The sequence below is a fragment of the Apis cerana genome, linkage group LG11 (assembly GCF_029169275.1).
Source record: "Apis cerana isolate GH-2021 linkage group LG11, AcerK_1.0, whole genome shotgun sequence".
Lineage (NCBI taxonomy): Eukaryota > Metazoa > Arthropoda > Insecta > Hymenoptera > Apidae > Apis > Apis cerana.
In genome coordinates, this window is record NC_083862.1 from 6,544,934 (window position 1) to 6,567,787 (window position 22,854).

Consider the following 22,854-nt stretch of genomic DNA (forward strand, 5'->3'; position numbering starts at 1 on the left):
TGCACTCGTAACTTTTTATTTATTTTACTAATTATTTTATTATTATTTTTTATGATGAAAGTGGATAAATCACAGCAAATATTTTCCACATTTTGAAAAATATTATTACATTATTTATATTAATATAAGATTTATATAAGAACTAAGTTTTATTTTAAAAAATATGCCAATTTAATTATTTTTTTTATTTTTGAAGGAAAGCACGATAATCAGATTATTTAATTATATATATGTGTACAATAATCTCTCAGCTATTATAAATAATTCGTATACATTATTATTAAAAAATTATCATTATTATTTAAAAAACGATAGAAAATTGATTAAGTACAATTTAAGCGATTCAATTGATCGTACTCTTTCCTACAAGTTAAACTCTTCTTTGAAGATTTTTATCGATCGCATATTTTCTGACGTAACGAAATCACATGCAACGATTGCACTGCTGTCCATGGATCGTTGGCCACAAGTTTCCCACAACTGATGTGAAAAAAGAAAAACTAATCTGGGTGCGGCTTCCTATCTCTTTCTCCTATTAACAATCCACACAATAAAACTATCTGTGGAAGTATCATTGATCAGGCAATAAGCGTTCCATAAATTCAGGAATCATGGATTTTCTTCGTCCAATATCACAACGAGAAGGTTCTTCTAAAATTATACAACGGGATTGTTTCTACGTGCAATCTGATGAATGGATTGAAATTGAACGTGGAATGATCGATGAAATTCATTTTCATTGAAATAATGAGGAATTTTTAATAATCTTTTTTGGCGAATTTTTCGCTAATTGCATCATCATTTAATTAGTGTTATTAATTAAAAATAAAAAAATGAAAAAGTATCAATGAGAAACAATGTTTTTTTTTCGCTAAAAATAAAAATTGTTGTTTGTTGTATTTATGTATATTTGTATAATTGGTTGAGACCGTTATGTAATATAATTTGAGAAATTTCTTTGAATGGACTTCGCATGTTCTTATGCAAGGAATAGGTTTATTCAATTAGCGTGACAAATTAATATTTATTTATGGATTAAATACATTATATGGTTTTCAAATATTATAAGTACTTATTTACTATTTATTAAAATATTATCTTTTATGTAATGTGTTTAAATTAATTAAATAATTATTTTACATATAAAGTAGAAATGTTTTATTTTTTCATAAATGAATTTAAAAATATTTTGTTTTATTTCAATTTTATTAATTATTATTATTTATTAACATTTTTATTATTTATATAATTTTCAATTCAAAAATTATAGAATAAAATTTTTATTAAAATATCCAAACAAACAATATATCTCATTTTTATAAATGTGATACAAACGGAAAATCTTTTTTTAAAAATTATTAGAAAAGTATTTAAAATTTTTTCACAATCATAATTTAAAAATGATATTTTCTATTTTTATGGATATATATTTTTTAATTAATAAATTTGATAAAATTTATTTATTTTTATCTTTATCTTAAGATAATTCTTTCGAAAAACTAATATTTTAAATTATATTACACTTATATAATTTAAAAATATAATATTTCATTTCGACTTTTCAACTTTTCATTTTAATTCAATTCAATAATTGGATATTAATCAATTTTCAAAGTTGAAAACTAATATAACAAAATGGAACTATTATAAAATTAATTGCAATTGCATTAAAGCATCAAATATTATTCAATTATATTTCTCATTCAATTACTTGGAGCTCAAATATCGTAAGTATTTATTTATTATTATTATTATTATTTATTATTTACAATTTATATACTCAAATCTTATAAACTGCAACAATTTTTTTCAGTTAATTAAATTGAATCCATCCTAATCTCAGTTCAATCCTAATCTCAAAACAGAACAATCTTTGATCAACTGTCTTTCTCTTTTTTTTATTTATTTTTTTTTTCTATTGCTAAGAAGACATTCACTTTCCACTTATATCCATGAGGAAATTCTTTCGTATTACATCTTCGGACAACCTGACCAAGTACCATCCACAAGGAATATGCAGCCAACTAACGTTATTATGTCGGTAGTTGCATAATCGGCTGGCATGCACGATCAAACGCGTGCATTCACTGCAGGACATGTTATAGTCCCGTTATATAACGGGTGTTCCTTCACTTTTACGCCCGGCAAAGTATAACGTTCCTGGCATTTAACAGGATGGAGGATTTTTGCCACCTTTCGCTTTTCTTCCGTTTCACAGAATATTTTTGAAAGCGAAATCATTATTTTCTATATTCGGTATGTCGTTTGCTACGTTCTTTTTTTGTTTAACGTTCGAACAGTTTTGGTTGTAAAATTCCTTTTACTTTTTTCTTTTAAGGAATTGTGTGTATGATAGATGTTTGAACGTTTGAAAGAATAGATCAAGGAGTTGAAAGATCAAGGAAAAGAAATTGAAATACATATTACGGCATAAAAATATCAAAATAACGAAGAATGGAAGATTCGAAAAAATGAATAAATAAAAAATAAATATGATATGAATAAATAAAAAATTAAAAATATAGGAAGATTGAAAAATTAAAAAATTTAAAGAAGGTTAAAAATTTGAAATATCGAAGGAAGATTGAAATTTCGAAAAAATTAAAGTATTCAAATAATAAAAATTATTAAAATATACAAGCATATATCAAGAGATTAAAAAATCAAAAATTGGAAAAATTCCAAATTTAAAAATTTAAATTTGATTTTTCAAACCTGAAAAATTTTTAAATTGAAAGTTGTTAAAATATTTAAAAGTTTTTTATTTTATTATGCTTTTATTGCGAAAATATGAACATTTTTATCTTTAACTTTAATCTGATAAAATTGCTTCCTAATTCCTTTATGTAATTAGAGCAATTCATTTTTGTTGCTATTATAATTGCTATTGAGTTCTGATATTATTATAACTTATCATTACTTTTATTTTTCGTATTATTTTAGTAAAAGTTAATAATTTAAAAATTTATTTGCTAATTATCATTTATTTTTATAATGAATACAATGAATATTTTTATTTTATTATTTATCCGATCTTATTTTTTAATCTTATCTTATCATAATTAAAATTTGTTAATTAAATTCTTTTATATTTACTTCTTAATATTATATTTTAATTTAATAATTTATTAGATTAGAACAAATATAATGTAAATATAATAAAATTGTATTTAATCGGTTTTAATTTTTTTTTATTTTATTATTTTTACTTTTTTATTTTAATATAATTTCTGATCTTAATTTTAATTATAATTTTAACTAATTTTGAATTTTACTTTTATTCGAAGTCATTAATAAAATATTCAAATATAATTACATATATTTTATAATTATTTTATTTGATGTAAAGATATGTAAATCTAATAGTATTATATAATATGCAAATGTATTATATAATATTGTATATATATAAAATATATTATGTAATGAAATGTTTAATATGAATTATATATATACAGTTATATATATAAAATTATATATATATAAAGTTATTTATAAATAAACATAATATTTATTAACATAATCTACTTATTTCACTCATATTTTATAATATGGAATAATATAAAAATCTTGTTATTTTTAATAAAATTATAATAATTATAAATAAATAATTATAAATTATAAAATTATATAAAATTATATATCGAATATAATAAAATTGTACAATAATTTTATATAAAAAAAAGAATTGACGATTAACGTGTTAAAGTTTTTTTACAATTACAATCTTGTTGATATAAACACTCTATATATCACCAAACTTCCATGCGAATATTGATATATACATAATGCAAAACTCAGTGATTGGCGAACTCTTGTTAAAAGTTTTCATTTCTATAATCATTTTTAATTTTTTAAAATCGCAATCGTATAGAATCGTTTACGAAATTCATAATCCATAAATTATGAATGGATAGAGTATTTTGAAGGACACAAGAAAATAACGAGACATCATTAAAGCGCAGAGAAAGTCGATAATATATTTTAAATGGAACGATTTGTTCCTCTTCCCACAACTTTCGAAACGGACATTACTTCCTGATTAATTTCGAATCATTTCTCACGTCCAAAGATAATGAAATTGAGAATCTTATAAAAATTATAAAAAATTTTTTATAGTTTTTAAATTATTATGTAAAAAAATTTTATGTCACGTGTAAATGAATTTTTTATACATTTTTGATTGTTTTATCCAATAAGAATATAAATCTAATTCTATCCTTCTTTTGTATTTAACTGAAAACGATATTTTTAATTAAATTAAATTAATAATAGACCAAAAAATTGTGCTTTTCATTTATGACTATAGATACATTTTGATTTTTTCTATGAGAATATTTAAAAATATATATATAATATATATAAGAAAAATATATATAAGAGAATATGCAATTTTTAATAATTAGAAAATCATTTTTAGAATTAGAAAATCATTCAGAAATGTCAAAAAATTTCTACAGAAACATTAAATGTAGATCATTTTAAAATAAGATAAATTTTTGTATCTTTTGTATCATAAAGTTGAAAGATATAGATCTGAATATCGACTTTAAGAAAGTACATGATATTTCTGAACTAATAATTTTATGTTAAAAATAAATATAATTTTTTTTTTATAGAAAATAAATGATATAATAAAATAAAAGAAAATAAAAGATATAAATGAATATCGTGATAAAAAATATATATCAATTTGAAAAACAAATGGTTCTTTACATTTTTTATATGTTTATTCACAAAAAATTAATTATATTATGAAGCAATTTTTTTGTGTATTAATTATCACATGATATATTTTTCTAATTTTTAATATTATATCAAAACAATAATTTTATAAATAAATTTTTAATTATTCTTAAATTGATTAATAATTATTGATTAATAATTTATTGATTGATGTTAACTTTGATATTATGAATTTAAAATAATTAAATATTAAAAAATATTTAATATATTTATATTAATATGTATTTTAAAAAACTAGAAAAAATTGAGAATTTCAATAGAGTTCTTTTATAGATAATATATACAACATTATTATAAAACATTAAAATAATATTTTTTTAGTTATTAAAATTAATTAAAAATTTGTATCTTAAAACAAATCTAATACAATATAATACTAAGATTTCCTTAAATCTATTTTTAAAGATGAATTAATTTAGTTAAAAATTATAAATATTATTTTATACTGAGATAAAAAATATTATGTATAAAATTTTTTAGTTTTATATTTCGGTTATAAAGAAGTTGAGTTTAAGTTCTAATCTAATGCAACTTATTCATCAAATTAAGGAATAATAAATATAAAAATCCTAAATTAAATCATCTTCATACTTTTATGTCCTATTTCTTATAGAAAGTATTCGGTTGATTACTTTTACTTTCGATGCGAGATCGTTCGATTTTAGTGAAAGGATGACTTGTAATAAACCGTTTAACGTGAATTCTTGAATGTATAGTGAATTTATATATAGTTATTTATATATCATGTAGCATATAACAATTTTTTCTTACAGGGTGATATAATATATAGGGTTATAAAATATGGGTTTAGAAGAAATGGTTTGAGAATCTTTCTATCTTATTTAAAATATATATAATATATAAAGAATATTCTAGATCCGAAGATCCTAGAATTGATATATAAAACAATATAAATTTTTACGAATTTAATTTTTATTTTGAATCATTGCAATTTTGAATAAGAATTTCAATTATATCATTTGAGTAAAACTATTAAAATTATTTATTTGTCAAAATGGTTAATTTTATAATGTTTTATTTGATAATTTCTACAAATTATATAGATTTTTTTTATCATCATTTTGTATGTATTTAAATCAATATTATATTACTAATATTAAAATATATTTGTATATATTTGTATTCATTTACTTTTATTATATCATTTGAATTATAAAATTAATTGAAAATATTTGTAAAATATTTGTAATTAAAACCATATACATATATATCTTCTTGTCTATATCATAAAAGAAACAATTAATTATATATTACGCGATAACTGTTTAATATACTTTATGCAATATATACATACAAGCTATAATTATTATTGAACGATCTAAGTGAGAAATACATGCTAATTAAAAATATGATATATCATTGATTTGACAAGTAAATAATTAAAAAATATTATAAAATAAATTTGTATAATAATATTTTAATACATTTGTATAATATTTCTATAATATTTTTATAACTTTTTATAATTTCAATCATAAAAGTTTATTTTTTCTTATGCAAAGCAATTTTTATTAAATTTTTACATAATATCATGTATATATCTAATTTTAAAACTACAAATTATTTAAAAAAAATTCAAATAATAAAATTATAAAAAATGCATGTCATATTTAATATGAATGTGATTTAAAAGTAAATTTGTTAATATTATTATAATATTATTATAATATTAATATTAATATTATATTTTAGAAATAGATGGCTAAATTTTTCTTAAAGATAAAAATTTCATATAAACATTCCAAAATATATTCGTATATAAAATTAAAGAATTAATTTTTATTAAAGAAATCTTTAGAAAATTTAAATTTAGATATGTGAAAATAGAAATTTTATTTTTTAAAATATTTTTCAAAATTTATTATATAAGTTATATAAGTTATATATTTCGCTTTTTAGAATTCGTCAATAATATTTAAAAATTTCTGAATATTTCGAATTTTTATATAACAATCCAATTTTTGAATATTATCAATAACATTATTGTGAAAATATTCATATATATTTATTTAATAATACTGTTTAAATAAAAATTCAAACAAATTCTTTCTTCATTTATTCATCTTTAAAAAAAAAACGATAAAATATGATAATATATTTGATAAGTTATTTCTTATTATCTATCTTATTATATTATAGTGTATGCATAGAATGCACTACAATAGTTAATAATAGTTCTTAATAGTTCTCTAATTAAAAAATTCATAAATTGAAATTATAAATATAAAATTGAAATTATAATCAATGAAATTGAAATTATAATAAAATTCCTTTATTCGAAGTTTTAATAATCCTGGTTTTACTTGTGTGGTTTATGTGTTTATTGTTGAAATAATTAAATAGAAAATTTCTTATTGTAAATTCTTCTTTTTTAATAAATAATTTAAAAATAATAGAAGAATTATGATTTCTCTGAAAAGAAGTTAATATATGATAAAACTTTGGTAGAAATTACTTGAATCATTTACTCAATCAGACTGTGATTAAAAGTTAAATCTTACTTAATATATAAAAAATTTCATTTCAATTTCAAAAAATTATTACTCATTTAATGAATATTTGGAAATTTTTAAATAATTTGAAAGTATATTTTGATTTCATTGTATTGAAATTTATAAAAGTTCAGATCTATATTAGCTACTTTGTTATATTAACTTTTTTTTTGTAAAAAAGCATAAATATAGATAAATTAAAAAAGAAAGAAATATTATTAAAAATATTATTATTAATATCTGTATATATATATATATATCATATTATAGTATTAATAAATAAAAGATTAATTGAATAAAATATATTAATAGAAAAAAAGATTTTATTAAATATAAATTTAATTTCAATAATATATATTTTATAATTATATTTTTTTGCTCAATAGATATGGAAATTTCAATAGTATATATTTTATAATTATATTTTTTTGATCAATAGATATGGAAATTTCTCCAAAGACAAATATATCCTTCATCTTACTACAAAGAGAACAGAAAGAGAAATTTTACCCCGAGGTCATACAGAAGTCGCGCTTTCAATTTTACTGTCGTGGAATCACTTTTTTTTTTTTGAAAGTCTACATTTCTTCTTTAAGAAACGTATCATTGATTATAATTTGTATTTGAATAACTTAATACAAGTTTTACGCAATTTAATAATCTCATTATAATCTCTAATATTCATAATTTATGACATATTAATGTTTATATAACTATTATATTATATTCTACTTATGTAGAATATAAACAATTTCACAAAAATTATTTAATATAATATTTTTATTTAATATAATAAAAATGATATTTATTTATTTTTCAACATATCGATTAAAACTTTGGAATTAATCAAATATAACATGACATTTTTATCCATTGTTTTATAATAAAAAAGATTTTTTTTTCTAGTAAGTTTTTTAAGTTAAAATTTTTTTTAACATAATATAAATTTCATTTTTTTTTAAATAAGTTTTAATGTGGAATCAATAAAATGTTATATAAATATTATGTATTGTATAAATGTTCTGTTATACTATATCATTATTATATTATATAAATATTAGCAATAAAGGTGATGGAGATAAAAATATAAAAATTTTGTTATAGAAAATTATGTTTTTGAAATTTGTTTATTGATTGAGCTTTCTATTTAGAATTTAAAATTTAAAATTTAAAATTTTTTTTAATCTATGTAAACATACATTAAATAAATGCTCCTTGACCTTTCGTCTTTTAAAGAAAGATTGATTATTTGAATAATAAATTGAACATACGAACTTTTACATTCCAATCTGTGAAATTCTAATAGCTATGGAAAATTTAATTGTATAATGTATTTAAATTTTATTCGAGAAAGTTTTAACGAAGAAACAATTACTATGGTTTTTTATATATATATGCACGTAAATCTCAAATATATATATATATAAAAAATAAGATAATTGTCTTTATATAAAAGTAACATATGATTGAAATTTCATATCTATTTTATTATCTATAATTATAATATTTTTGTTCACATCTTAATTTTTAAAAATGTAACTTAAATATTTTTAAAATAGTTTTTTTATTAATTATAGCTATTCTATATTTATTAATATTTGATTATTCATTATTAATTATGATTATTATTAATTATTGATATTTTTTATTTTTTCTATTATTATCTTTTATTTTATAATTTTTTATTTAATTTTAATAGATATAATATTGAAATAATACAATTTAGATTTTTTTTAATAAAAATTTTCATCAGAAATTTTTCTAATAAACTATTATTATTATATATTTATAATTTCATATTTATTTCATATTTATCACATTAAAAAATATTAAATATATACAACTCTTATAAAAAACGTTTTTATATTTAAATTTTAATTTTCTTTTATTACCATTATTATTAAGTTATTATCAAGTTTTTAATAACAAACAATTTAAGAGAAATCTGTGCTTCGATATTAAGAAATTTATTTGTTTAACAACGTCTGGAAATTTGAGAATGTATTTATTATACATATTTCATCACAGCAACGAACATTAATTAACAAGTATTATTTTTTCACGAAAAAATATTTTCTGAAAAATTTATTATTATTATATAAAAAAACTTGAAATATAGATTTTTAATTTATTTTTTTTTGCTTGTATTGCTTTCAAAAACAATTTTAGATATTTAACATTTTTTTATTTAAGTTGAAAACGTTTCTTTCCATATATAAATCCAATCGAGTTCGTTTCAGGTTAGAATCTGTTAATCAGGATGGTTTCTGGAAAAAGTGAAAGACTATGTAGCATCCTTCACCTTCACCTATTGTCCTTTATATTCGCCTTGGTCTCACTTTGTGTGCTTGAGATATAGATCGAATCGTGATTTTCAACAATCTTCTTGATTAATTAATCTTTGATTAATTTTCTCGCGAATCTTCTTTCAATGATCCATATTTTGTACAAGAGATGTTTTATAAGTTAATACATGTTGCAACATAAAATATGAATACATAAAATTTCTAAAAACAAATGTTTGATTGAAATTGTTATTTCGTATAAATTTTTCTATCAAATCGGATAAAAAGAAAAAAATATTCTGATCTTTTCATAAATCTATGATTAATAGAAACGAAGTATTTGAAAAGAATATTATCATTCAAAAATTTGTCATATTTTTGTACATTATAAGAATTTTTTGTAAATATTGTGATAATAAATGTTTATTGAATACAACGACTAAAGAAACATTAATATAATGTTTAAAATTTGTTTATGAAGAAAATTAAAATAAATATATTTAAAAAAAAATATATTAAATATATTAAATATGATTAAAAATAAATATAACTTTCAATAAGAATTTTTCAATTTATTCATCTGAGATTTTGTTTTCATTTTTATTTCACTTAATTGTCTAGAAATTGAGAACTTTATTTTTGTCTATACAGAGTATATGCATATTAAACATATATTGTTATGAATACACATGTTTATTTGTAATTATATTTTTTAGATAGAATTTAATGATCAATATTAAAAATTTTTTATGAATAAGAAATTAAATTCGATATTTAGTATATCTATAAGAAAAATTTTATTGCTCAAAAAAAAAAATGATATCTTTAATAAACATACTTTAAAATTATTGAAATCGATGAGGAGATTCTTTACGAAAAATGATTATATATAATATATTTTTTGTATCAATTTCTTATTTATCATTTTTTGCTTCTTTTGCAAATAAATTTAATTTTCCTCTCATATGTTTGAAATAATTTTTCATACATTACACGTTTGCAATAACACCATTCTGTCATACTTTGTAAGCGATAACATTTTTTTGTTAGTAATAATAATTAGAATAATTATTAGTCTAGTTTTTAGTCATTTCCGACACGCTCTAAATAATTTATCCCGGGAAATAAAAAATATCATGCAACCGAGAAATAGTGAACACCGTTTACATCGATGATTAATAAGAGAAAATTTCTTTCACGATTTTACGAGATCATGCAGCGTTACTGAATTGTAATTGCACAAAAAACTGTAAATCATATTATTAAATAATTAAGTTTTTTAAGTAGAATTTTATTATCATAAAATATTAAAGTATTGTTCAGTTTTTCTAATGTTATATTTATGTAAATTTTTTCCTTATTTAATTTTCTTAATTCTTGTAATATATTTTTGTTTTATAATTTAAAAATTAATATTAATTATAAGAAATAATTTTTTATTTTTTACTTTGTTATTATTTTTAAAAATAGAAATATAAGAAATAAAAAAAGGGTATGTATAAATACATAAAAACAATTACATAAATAATAGAAAGATTTTAAAAACAATAGATATTTAAAGAATGAGAAGTTTAAAAATTATTTGCAATAAAGAGATTGAAATGGAAATAAAGACGAATGCAACGAAAAGAAATAGAGCAGAAATATTACAATTATTGTTCAAAGAAAACAATTAAACAAAAGTTAAACCGAAACTGAAAACAAAAATGTTTACCTTAAATGGTTTATATGTATATATAAATGGTTTATTGATTTCCGGTTTAAAGTCAAAATTTAAATGAAATGTTAGTAAAACAATTTAAATTTTTCTTTATATTTTATTTCTTAAAAAGATTAAAATTGATATGATTGCAGAATAAATTAATTTTCATCCACTTTAAAACTTTTAATTTTTAATTAATGTAAAGAAAATAAAAGAAAATTTTTTAAATTGTATATTATATATTAAAAATTAATTATGAACAATTGCTTTATGATATAGTTAAAAAATTCTTAAATATAAGAATTATATTATTTTAATTTTTAAAAATATTCTAATTTTATTCTAATTGTAATAATTTTTTTATATATATGAAATGATATATGAAATTTAATTAATTTTTAATTTAATTTAATTTAATTAATTTAATTAATATATACATATATATAAAAGAAGTAAACTAAAATTTTAATTCAATTTTAAAGATTTTAATCTTAATATTTTTAATTTTCTAAAAATAAATAATATTAAATTTTTTATGAAGTATTAAAGTATTTTTAAATTTAAATATCGAGAAATAGAAATTCAGAATATAGAAATTTTCAGTTTTCAATTATTAAAAAAAAACAATTACAATATTTTTATGACATATAGTTTCATAACGTGTTGAAATATTTTTAAATATAGAAACTATTGTATATTTACAATATAAGAAAAAAAATCTAAAATAGCTTCTAGCTTTCTAGTAACAAGAAAGATTATTTATTATAAACAACAAATTATTTTTCTTATGTACTATCATTTTCAAGTACAAATTTTGCTAAAAATATTCCCTGTTTTTCTTTGTCATTCTGTCAAGGAACACTTTCACGAACTCGCCGATAAGTTTAGAACATCATGCCATTTGCAGACATTTCTTTCATGTGTGACATCCAACAAACACCGATTCTATTTCCAAATAGTTTCTCTTACGGATATTTTTTATAAGTCGTTCGTGAGTATCTGTGAAATCGAGAGTTACTTTTTTACCGCTAGATTCTGCTACGCCTCGAGAAGGAAGAACCGGAAATCGTTCCAATAGAATATCTCCGATGCTTCCGTTTTTATGCACGTAATACTCTATACATCGAACATACAGCGATTTGTTTTACTTCCGACGTCAGTGAAAGGATTTTTCAATTTCTTGAATATTCCATTTTGAAAAAAAATTTAAATTATTTTTCTTTTTTATTTTTTTTAATTATTTTTTAATATTTCTTAAATATAAAATAAAGGATAGATATAGAATTTTATAGAAAAAAGGACAATTTATTGATCATTTGAAGTATATTGTCATAATTTTAAACAAATTTTTCCTTATAGCATGATTCTGAATTTGAATCGTAGTACATAAGTTGCTCATTTTTATTAATGAACTTTATTTTACCATATTTGCCATATTTTACAGAAGTTTTTTTAATTAAGTCACAAACAATTTAAATTTAGTTATTTAATGGAAAGAAAACATTAATTTTTTAAATTTTTTTACTACAAACAAGGATTGTAATTTAAAAGAGATTGATTATTTATTTTATGATATATGTATAATATTTATTCTATTGAAATTATCAATATCAATAATAAAAATAATTATAAAAATAAAAATAATTATATATTAAAATTTAATTTATTAAACGAGAAAGAAAGAAATGTATTTATCAGTTTTATGAATAAAAATTTTGTACTCATGCTAAGGAAATTTATATATTAGATATAGTCATGATGAATATTATTTTTGTTTATTAGATAGTTTCTATTAGATGTTCATCTCTAATTCGAGTTGCTAATTCAATTAGAAATTATATAGTCGATTTATATTTTCTATATTTCTACTTCGTTTTTACTATTTCTTTTTTTTGTTTTATCGTAAATGAAAAAGAGATTTGAAAGTTCTTAATATAAAAAACAGATAGCATGATGAAAATGAATCATAAAATTTATTACATAAATTAATATATTGTATTGTAAATATAATTAGTTTTATTAAATTAAAAATTTTACAAGTTTATTATTCAACGATTTATTAATATAACCAATATTTATAAATTTACTTTATTTTTAGTTTTAAGAATAATAATATATAATATTACGATTATCATAAAAAATTATATGTAATTATTACAATTGCAAAAAAAAATTGTAAAAAAATTTTATAAATGTTAGAATTATTTTTTAAAAACATGATCATGATCAATTTTTAAAAAAATATATCTGAGCAATAAAAATTAAAAATAATAAAAATCAAAATTTACTTTAGCTTCAGACATCTAATGAAACTAATAACAATGATATCGAAAGTAATTTTTTTAAAAAGGACTTTCTTAAAAAGGAAATAGAATCATTTCAAATCTAGATAAATGATAGATAAGTGAAATTTAAGCATGAAAGTATTTTAAAAATTTTAAATAATATTTATTAAATATAAATAATTAATATTTACTAATTAATATAATTTGTTTAAATTTTTATTGTTTTTTTATAATTAATAAATGATAATTAAACAAAATATAATAATAATATTAAATATTTATGAGAATATATAAATATAAATATGTAAATATAAAATTTAATCTATTTATTTATATATTTTCTTATAATAATATTTAATTTAATTTTATCAATTATAATAAGAAATATAATTAAATTATATTTTATAAATAATACATAGTCAATGTAGAACAAAGTAATTTAAAAATATACTTATGTAGATACATAATTTGCATATACCATTCATATTAAAAAATACATTAATTAATATTTAATAAAAGATGATTAATTAGTATTTTTTCTAAAAAATTATAATTATTTATCTATTTATTTAATATAAAAAAATATGTATTTTTGACTTAAATTAAATTAATCAATGAATATCATTTATGTAGCATATTTGTAAAAAAATATTTTTAAGAATAAAAATAGTTATGCGAATATAATATGCTTTTTATAAAAATAAAAATCATGGAACAAGTAATATATGAAAGTAGAATCAAGATATTCACCCACTAACAGAGTGACTTCTGACCCCCCTTCACTCACAAACTTTTATCTTCCTATCTTCGTCTTCTGTAATATCAGTTTCCTGTATCTTCTTTGGAGCATCTTTTTCTAATTGCTAGATTTCTCCCGAGCATAGGAGAAACTTTAGATCAAGAACTCGACAATATTTGTGTGCCAATTTTTAAATTTGATTTAATAAGTTTAGAACTTCAATTTTAACTAATTAGGATATTTTATAGAATCCATGAGAAACAATTAATAAAAATTTCATAATAATATTTTTGAAAAATATTAATTTATCATAAAATTAGAATATTATTCAAAGCTCTGTTATTTTATGATTATAAAAATTCATAAAAATTAATAGCTAGATATTTATAATAAAAAAATAGTTTAATATTTTTTGTCTTGCTATTTTAAAAATAGAATAAATTTAATAAATTATAGAAATGTATCTGTAATCTTGAAAAATTTGTAAAAAAATGGAAAAATTCTTAATTTTTTATCAAAATAAAAAACTAAAAATTATTATATTATATTATCATAATATTATATTATAAAACTTATTTTAATATTATTCTATTTAATTTAATTATTCTCATTGTAACATTTATTCTATATCTTCTCCATTTTCATTTTCATAATTATATTTACCGAATTGAACTCAAAATTCTTATTTTTAAAAAGCCAACATTACATGATTTATTAAAAATTTAAAAAATTCTATGAGTGAAAATACAAACTAAAAATCATGTACGAGAATAATTTTACAAAATATTATTTCTTTCCAGCGACTTAACATTTGATGATAAGGAGAAACCTTGAGTTGAATCATTTTAAAATAAACAATGTAAGTATGCAACTGCCAGTAATATTTGCTTTGAATTTTAAAATTTATTATTTATTAAAGAAGAATTTTGTCAAATTAATTGCAATTTTTGATAGTATGATATTTAATATATATATTATCTATAATACATATAATACACATTATATATAATATCTATAATATATATATATTATTTTATATATTTATTTAAAATAAATTTATTTGTAATATTTCTCCAGTATCGTAGCTAATTTCTTTAATTAAATAATACGCTGATATTAATATTGATATTTTAATTGTTTTCATATCATGGATTATTAAAATCATTTTTCAATTTTATTATACAACATTAAACAATTCTATTTGTCCAGTTACATACTAGAAATACAAAAAAATCTATAGAAAAATTGTTAACATTGCACAATGTATCTTTGTTATCTAAAATATCTTTTAATATTATTTGTATTTTTGCAGATATAAGCGTTTCCAATTAAATTAAACATATTATCATTATCTTGAACATTAAATGAAGAAAATATATTTTTACTTATTTTCATAAAATAATGAATAAATTTATAGTCTTGATAATAATAAAATAATAAAATATATTAATAAATTAAAACTTCTGCAACTAAAATAACATTTTAATAAAATTTTTATACTCTATAATAATATTATCAAAAGTGAGAAAAGTCATTGTACTTATCTTATAAGTCAGTATATTTATCATATCATTCGAAATATACCCCGTAAAAATGAATTTGATGTACAAGAAAAAACTATTATTAATATGCAACATGATTAGTAAAAATTCAATAAATATAGAACTTGTTGACTCCCGAAGACATTGAAAAAAATAAAAATAGCGTCGAGTGAAATCGAAAACGTGCGAAAAAGAATCGCAACGCAAGCGAAGAAGTTTTAACAGAGCGAATAAAATTAAACAGAGTCGTAACTATTTCTTTTTCGTGGATTTTACCGGCTAAAGCCAGTGAAATTTGCTGGCGATTGTCCGGGAAGATAGCAAAAAAGGGCTCGCAAAAGTGTTCTTACTTACTATGGCCTGATTACGTCAGGCATGAGAATGACCGAAGTAATTTCATCAAATCTGCATATTTATTGCTTTCACACCGTGCATACACTATATATACACGGATTTGTAATAGGCAGAGAGATCTGGAAACAGATTTTAATTGCACGTTGGAACGCACTACGTGGAAATTTCTTTGTCAGACGATGCTCGATAGTTGTTAGATCGTGTTGCATGTGAAACGATCGAAACCGCGAAAAAAAAGTCTTTCGAAATTCGATAGTTGGATGCGATAGCGTTTATTATGGATGAGAGATTCGTAAAATTTATTGAAAGAAATTGTAGATAATGTTAAACTTAAATAAAGAATATATTATACTTTCAAATATTGAAGTATGTTGTTAAATTCGTGAAGGCTTGAAAATATGAAATAAAGAAATTTTGTGAAATTTCATAAAATTAAAATGCATAATAAAAAAATAATTTATAAATATAGATTTGATTTATGATTTTTTAAATCTATTTTCTATACCTAATTTTTCGAAAAAGAAAAAAATGATATGTTACATTCTTTTTATCAAATGATAGATTTTATATCATAATATGAATTATTCGATTTACATGTAAATTCTCATCACTATGATAAGAATTAATGCAATTAAATTTTTGAGAAAAAAAAAGGAAATAGTAAACTATCTTATCTCTATGTTATGAAATTTTTCGAATAAAATTATTGAAAAAACAAATTGCATATTCATACTTTATATATCTTTAAATATATATTTCTTTAAATAGAAGATTAAAATGAAATTTTAATAGATTTTGTTTTTAAAATATTTGAAAAGTTTTTGCATGTACAAATTATCGAGTGATAACACAATTATTGATGGATTTAACTCAATTATTAAGTGAAGTTCTAATTAATATAATTAGAAATGTTGAAAAAAGAATTATGCATTATTACATAATATAAATGTTGAAATGAAGTGCAAATTTGAATAAAAAATTTTAGTTTCAAAAATTATATAATATTAATTATTATTTATATATATATATATATATATATATATATATATATATATAATATAGCAATACTTATTACATAAAATTTTATTTTCAAAATTATATTATTAAATTTGAATTATATAAAATAAATTATATATATTATATTATATTATTAAATAATTATAAATAAATAAATATAATTAAATTATATATATTGACGGAATTTTAAGGATTATTCAAAATATTAAAGTTACTCAAAAATCATTATAAATCAAATATATAACATTAAATAAATATAAATTATTTTATTACAATAAATCCATAATGAAATATGTTTTTATTATATCATATGATATTAAATTCATAAAAAAACTAAATTCTAAAAAAAGTTAAAAGAAATTGAATTATAATTATATTATTAAAATAAACTTAAAGAATCAAAAATATATATTTTTACTTACTAAATATATATTTTTATTTGAAAAAACAATTTATAAAAAGTATGTTTTCTAAAAATTTCTTTTTATCTAATAGATTTATCTAAAGATTTTATTTTTTTAAGAAAATATGAATGATTTTAATGATATATGTTATAATAACATGATATAAATAAGTTATTATATTAAAATAATATAATGATGATTTAATGATCATTGAATATATCATAAAACAAAGTTATTCACACCTTTAAAATTGAAAAATTTATAATTATAAATATTATAAATATTGCAATAAATATTAAACTTTAAAAAGCTTATCAATTTCTAAACCTTTAAATTTTAATTATTTTCAATATATAGAAATAATTATATTTGTATTATACATAATATATAACCATACTACTAATATATATATATATATATATATATATATATATATATATATATATATATATATTTATAATATATATATATATAATATATATTATTATAATAAATATATATATTATATATAATTTATAATATATATATATATATATATATATATATATATATATATATATATATATATATATATACTCTCATAAATATATTATACATAATTATACTTCCATCAAGATTTTATTGAAAATTTTTTATATCGTTTTTCATATCGTAAAATGTATATTTCTTAAAGTATTCAAGATAAAAATAAAAAGATTATGTGAATCGATCGATCAAAGTTCTCCATGATATCAAAGAGATCGATATTCTGTAAAATATTCATAAATTAAATACAATATACGAGAGAATTATTTTCGAGAATCGAACAATCAAGATTTCCAAATACATGTTATATCTTAGTTCAAAAATCATCGAGATCGCTCATGAAAGAATTGATGATTTCTTAATGATTTGAATATCATTGTAGCAGAAATTACCGTGCGAATATGAATCCAGATTTCGATATTTCTTGCAACATGCGACTAAACTAAGTATACTTTCTTGGAATGTGCAATCATTCAGGAAAATGATTTATATTATCGATTATGTATTTCTATTAAGAAATGTTAATAGAGCTATTTTCTTATCTTGTAATATAATGAAAAAGTGATTTTATATTTTTTATTAATCAAAATAATATTATATCAATAGTATTTTGTCAAAAGAAGTTAATAAAATATTAATTCGCATTAATTAGAAAAAGAAAATATAACAAAAGAAATAGATAACAATAAAAAAATAGATATGACAAAAAATAAATATATAAATATATAAGAAAAGTAAGTGCATTATAAGATATTTTATCTTAAAATCTTTAATTTAATCTTATCTAAATATTTAAAGTCATTAATATGATTTGTTACGAATTCAATAGATATTGTTTTTTTTTATAATTGGAAAGTATTTTTATTAGCATAATATTTTTCTACTTTAATTTCATTCAAATATCTTTTTCATTTGTTTATAAACAATAAAAATATTAAAAGATAGTTAAAATAAAAATTAGATCTTTTATAAAAATTAGTAAATCTGTGACAAAAAATTAAAAAAAAAAACATTTTTTTATGAAAATTAAATTTCTATTCTGATTTTTTTTTTAATTCTTAGAGGCTTAATAAATAATAAAAATATTATAATTTTTATTCAAACTATTTTTTTATATCTTTTATATTTATATTTTTTATATTTTTTTATAACTTATAAACATTTATATTATATATAACTTATAAACATCAAAATAGAAGAAATAAAAGGAGATAAAAAAGTAGTACAAATACATTTTAAATCGACAATTTAATGGATAATTATATAAAATTTGATCAAAATAGGCATACATCATTGATATATTTTCTTGATAGTAATAAAAATTTTTTATGAAAAAATATTTATCAATTTATAATGTATTATCATAAAAATATTAATATTATTTTTGCATAAAAAGAATTTACATAAATAACAAAAAATAAGGATGAATTTCATATATCATGTAGATTCATTTATAAATGAATAAATGAAAATTCTATCAACATTTTCATACTTTTTTACATTTTTTACTTGCATTATTGCATTTTACTTGCATAATGTAAAAATGATGTGTAAATCTTATTATATTGTATTAAATATTGTAGTAAATATTAATACTATAAATGTGAATCCATTTTCTTAAACAAATTTTTAACCTCTTAACTTTTTCTTTAATTTGTGATTGATATTTTTTTTTTCTTTATATCATGCACATGTTTCTCCATTATTGTATCTTATCACAATATACTTTAATTTTGTTACATTTTGAAAAGAATTACAGAACAATAAAATAATTTTAGAAATACAATTATATGATATTAAAATTATGTAATATAATTCATTCATAAATTATCGATTTAATATTTTTAATTCAACAATTCTCTAACTATTTAAATTAATTTTAATATTAATTCTAAATTGTTTAATTTAATATAACATTATATATAATATCACAAATAGATGAAAAATCAGCAATTTCAATAATCGAATATTCGAGAAATTCACATCTATTATCAACAAAAAAAAATAATTAAGTTTCTTTTCAAGAAAATACTAAATGATTTCAAAAAAAAAAAAAGAAGAATATATTAAACAAAATATTTTTCTTACTTGTTGGAAATGACTCAAATCAGATCCTGACAAAATTGCCGGATCAGCTTCAGCAATCACGAAATCCTCTATTTTCAGGATCGTAACGATCCACAGAAAGCACAGAACATTCCTCCTCATCACGTCAACGATCTTCTTTTCTCTTCGATTATCAATTATTCGCACTTGAATTTCCTCTTTTTTTCTTTTTACGAAACTTCACTACCGGAACATCGATACACTACGGACTTTTCTTCTTTCTTCTTTGATAACTATTTTAAACTTATTCGATAGAACTAATCAGTCCACTGCTTTCTCTTTTTCTTTCTTTCTCTTCCCTCAAATTAATCCTATACTCTTCACTTTTCGTATGTATACAACAAATTTATTAACTTACGAACGAAATGTAACAAAGAGAGAGAAAGAGAGAGAGAGAGAAAAAGAAACGAATTTGAAATTATTCTATGAGAAGGAAACAAACGAAAACAAATGAAAGCATATCTCGAAGGCGAAAATAATATTCCCAAGCCTGTTTTAGCAAGAAGAAAGAATTAGTCGCGTCTTCTCTTCGTGTTTCTCGTGTTGCTCGGAGAAGCGAAAACAAGAGGACAATGGCGAAAACGCGTCAGACCTAGTTGGCTGATAAGTTCACACATTGACGAGGACGAGTTCGGGACTGTTGGAGATCTGAAAACGTCTGAGAGTTTTACTTCTCTCCGAGGGAGAGTTCTTTCTGCAGAGACCAGGTGGGAGACGAACAGGTAGGATGGTGAACGTCAGTTCCGAACGAGAAACTACTTCTCTTTCCGCCTTCTTCGTGTGGAGCGGTTTCGTATATTCATTTTGCATTTTGTTTAGTATTTTTGCCAACAATCGATAGAAACTCGTACTGAAAATATTGATTTGGAAATTATTCATAGCGAGGATCAAAAAAAATTTGTTCGACAAAAAAAAAGAAGGAAGTTTGACCATGAATTTTGTTATTTTTAGTAAAAGTATAAGATGTAATGTTTTGACACAAATATAACATAAGTAGAATTATCAATAAATTTGTCGAAACTTGTGCCGAATTGGTTTGAAAATTATTCATAGCGTGGATCAAAGAAAATCTAGTTTGTTATAAAAAAAAAAAGAAAGAGTCATAACATAGTAATAATTAAAATTATAAAAGATTATGAAATATAAGAAATTAAAAAAATTATATACAATATTTTTGATAAATGCGATAATAAAAGAATATATAATAAAAGAATATCAATGTAAAATATTAATGATTAAAAAAAATTTCTTTTATGTTACTTTAATTAATTAAAAAATTTTACTTATTTTCTTATGTTTTTTATACAAATATTGTAGATAATAGAGTATAATAAAGTAAAATAGAAAAGTCAGAATTGTATGATTATTTTTTAAAAGTGAAAAAAATTTATCATTAATTTTTCAATATCAAGCAATCATAATTCAGATTTTATCTAGACATTAATAATATGTGCAAGTTTTTATTACAATAATTGTAAAAAGTAATTGCATAACACTTAGATTGAGATAAAATGTCAAATTGTATATGAGAAGAGTTACTATTTTTATTGTTAATATTTATAAATTTTTGTTATTTTACTATTAATACTTTATATTCCATATTCCATAATAATTTATATGAATGACTTATTGCAAATAAATTTCATTGATTTATACTTCAAAAATATTTTCTAAATTTAATTTAATTATATTTTAGACAACTTCTTTCCAATTATAAATGCATTCATTCAAATAATTATTATATATATATTCTTATATAATATATCTCAATAAAGAATATATCTCAATATCTTCTCACATAAAGAATAAATTTATACAAAAAACACCAAACATAAAATTACATAATAAAATAAATTAACTAATGAAAGAAATTGACATTTTTTTCATACAAAGAAATGATCATAAAAATTATATAAATGCTTTTTAAAAAGAAACAATTTATTCAAATACAAAATTATATAATAAAACAAGTTAATTAACGAAACAAATTGACATTTTTCATACAAAGAAATGATCAAGATTATGTAAATGCTTTTTTAAAAAAAACAATTTATCCAAACATATAAATACATAATAAAATGAGTTAACTAACGAAACAAATTGACATTTTTCATACAAAGAAATGGTCATAAGAATTACGTAAATGTTTTTTAAAAGGAAAAAAATGATTCGATATATTTTATCAGATGATTACTTAACACCACTCAAGTGAACGGAAACGCTCGAATAAGCATCTAGTTCCGAAGAATGCGTAAAAGTGCATCGTACCGTTTTATAAATACTTTCGGCATTTATTTCCAATAATAAATCGTTTTTAGTATCATCGTTTATTGTGCTCGCGGAAATATCATAACTGAAATGAATCAGCTCGTTTCCGAATTTTTGAGAATAAAGACTTTCAAGAAATGAAAAATGAATAATTATTTTATTATTGTATACTGGAAAAAAATATATGTAAAAATATAAGGAGTCTTAAAATAGTCTCAAGAATGTTAGAAATTATAAATTTTTTGACTTTTTAAAAAAAATTATATATATTATAAAATAAGAAAAAACAAATATATATATATATATAAAATTAGATTTTTTTATTTGAATTTGCTTTTTTAAAGAATATGAATTAATTTTACATGATAT

The 22,854-nt window shown here is 19.0% G+C and overlaps 1 protein-coding gene across 2 annotated transcripts in view; it reads right to left on the reverse strand.

The window, feature by feature from the left end:
• Nucleotides 1-20,884, reverse strand: part of LOC108000157 (intermembrane lipid transfer protein vps13B-like) — a 38,767-nt gene extending 17,883 nt beyond the window's left edge. For both annotated transcript variants that reach the window (XM_028667818.2, XM_062081571.1), the window contains exon 1: nucleotides 20,200-20,884. In XM_028667818.2, coding sequence (XP_028523619.1) covers nucleotides 20,200-20,319 — 120 coding nt within the window. In that variant the 5' untranslated portion in view covers nucleotides 20,320-20,884. The remainder of the gene's footprint in view (nucleotides 1-20,199) is intronic.
• Nucleotides 20,885-22,854: the final 1,970 nt, after the last annotated feature.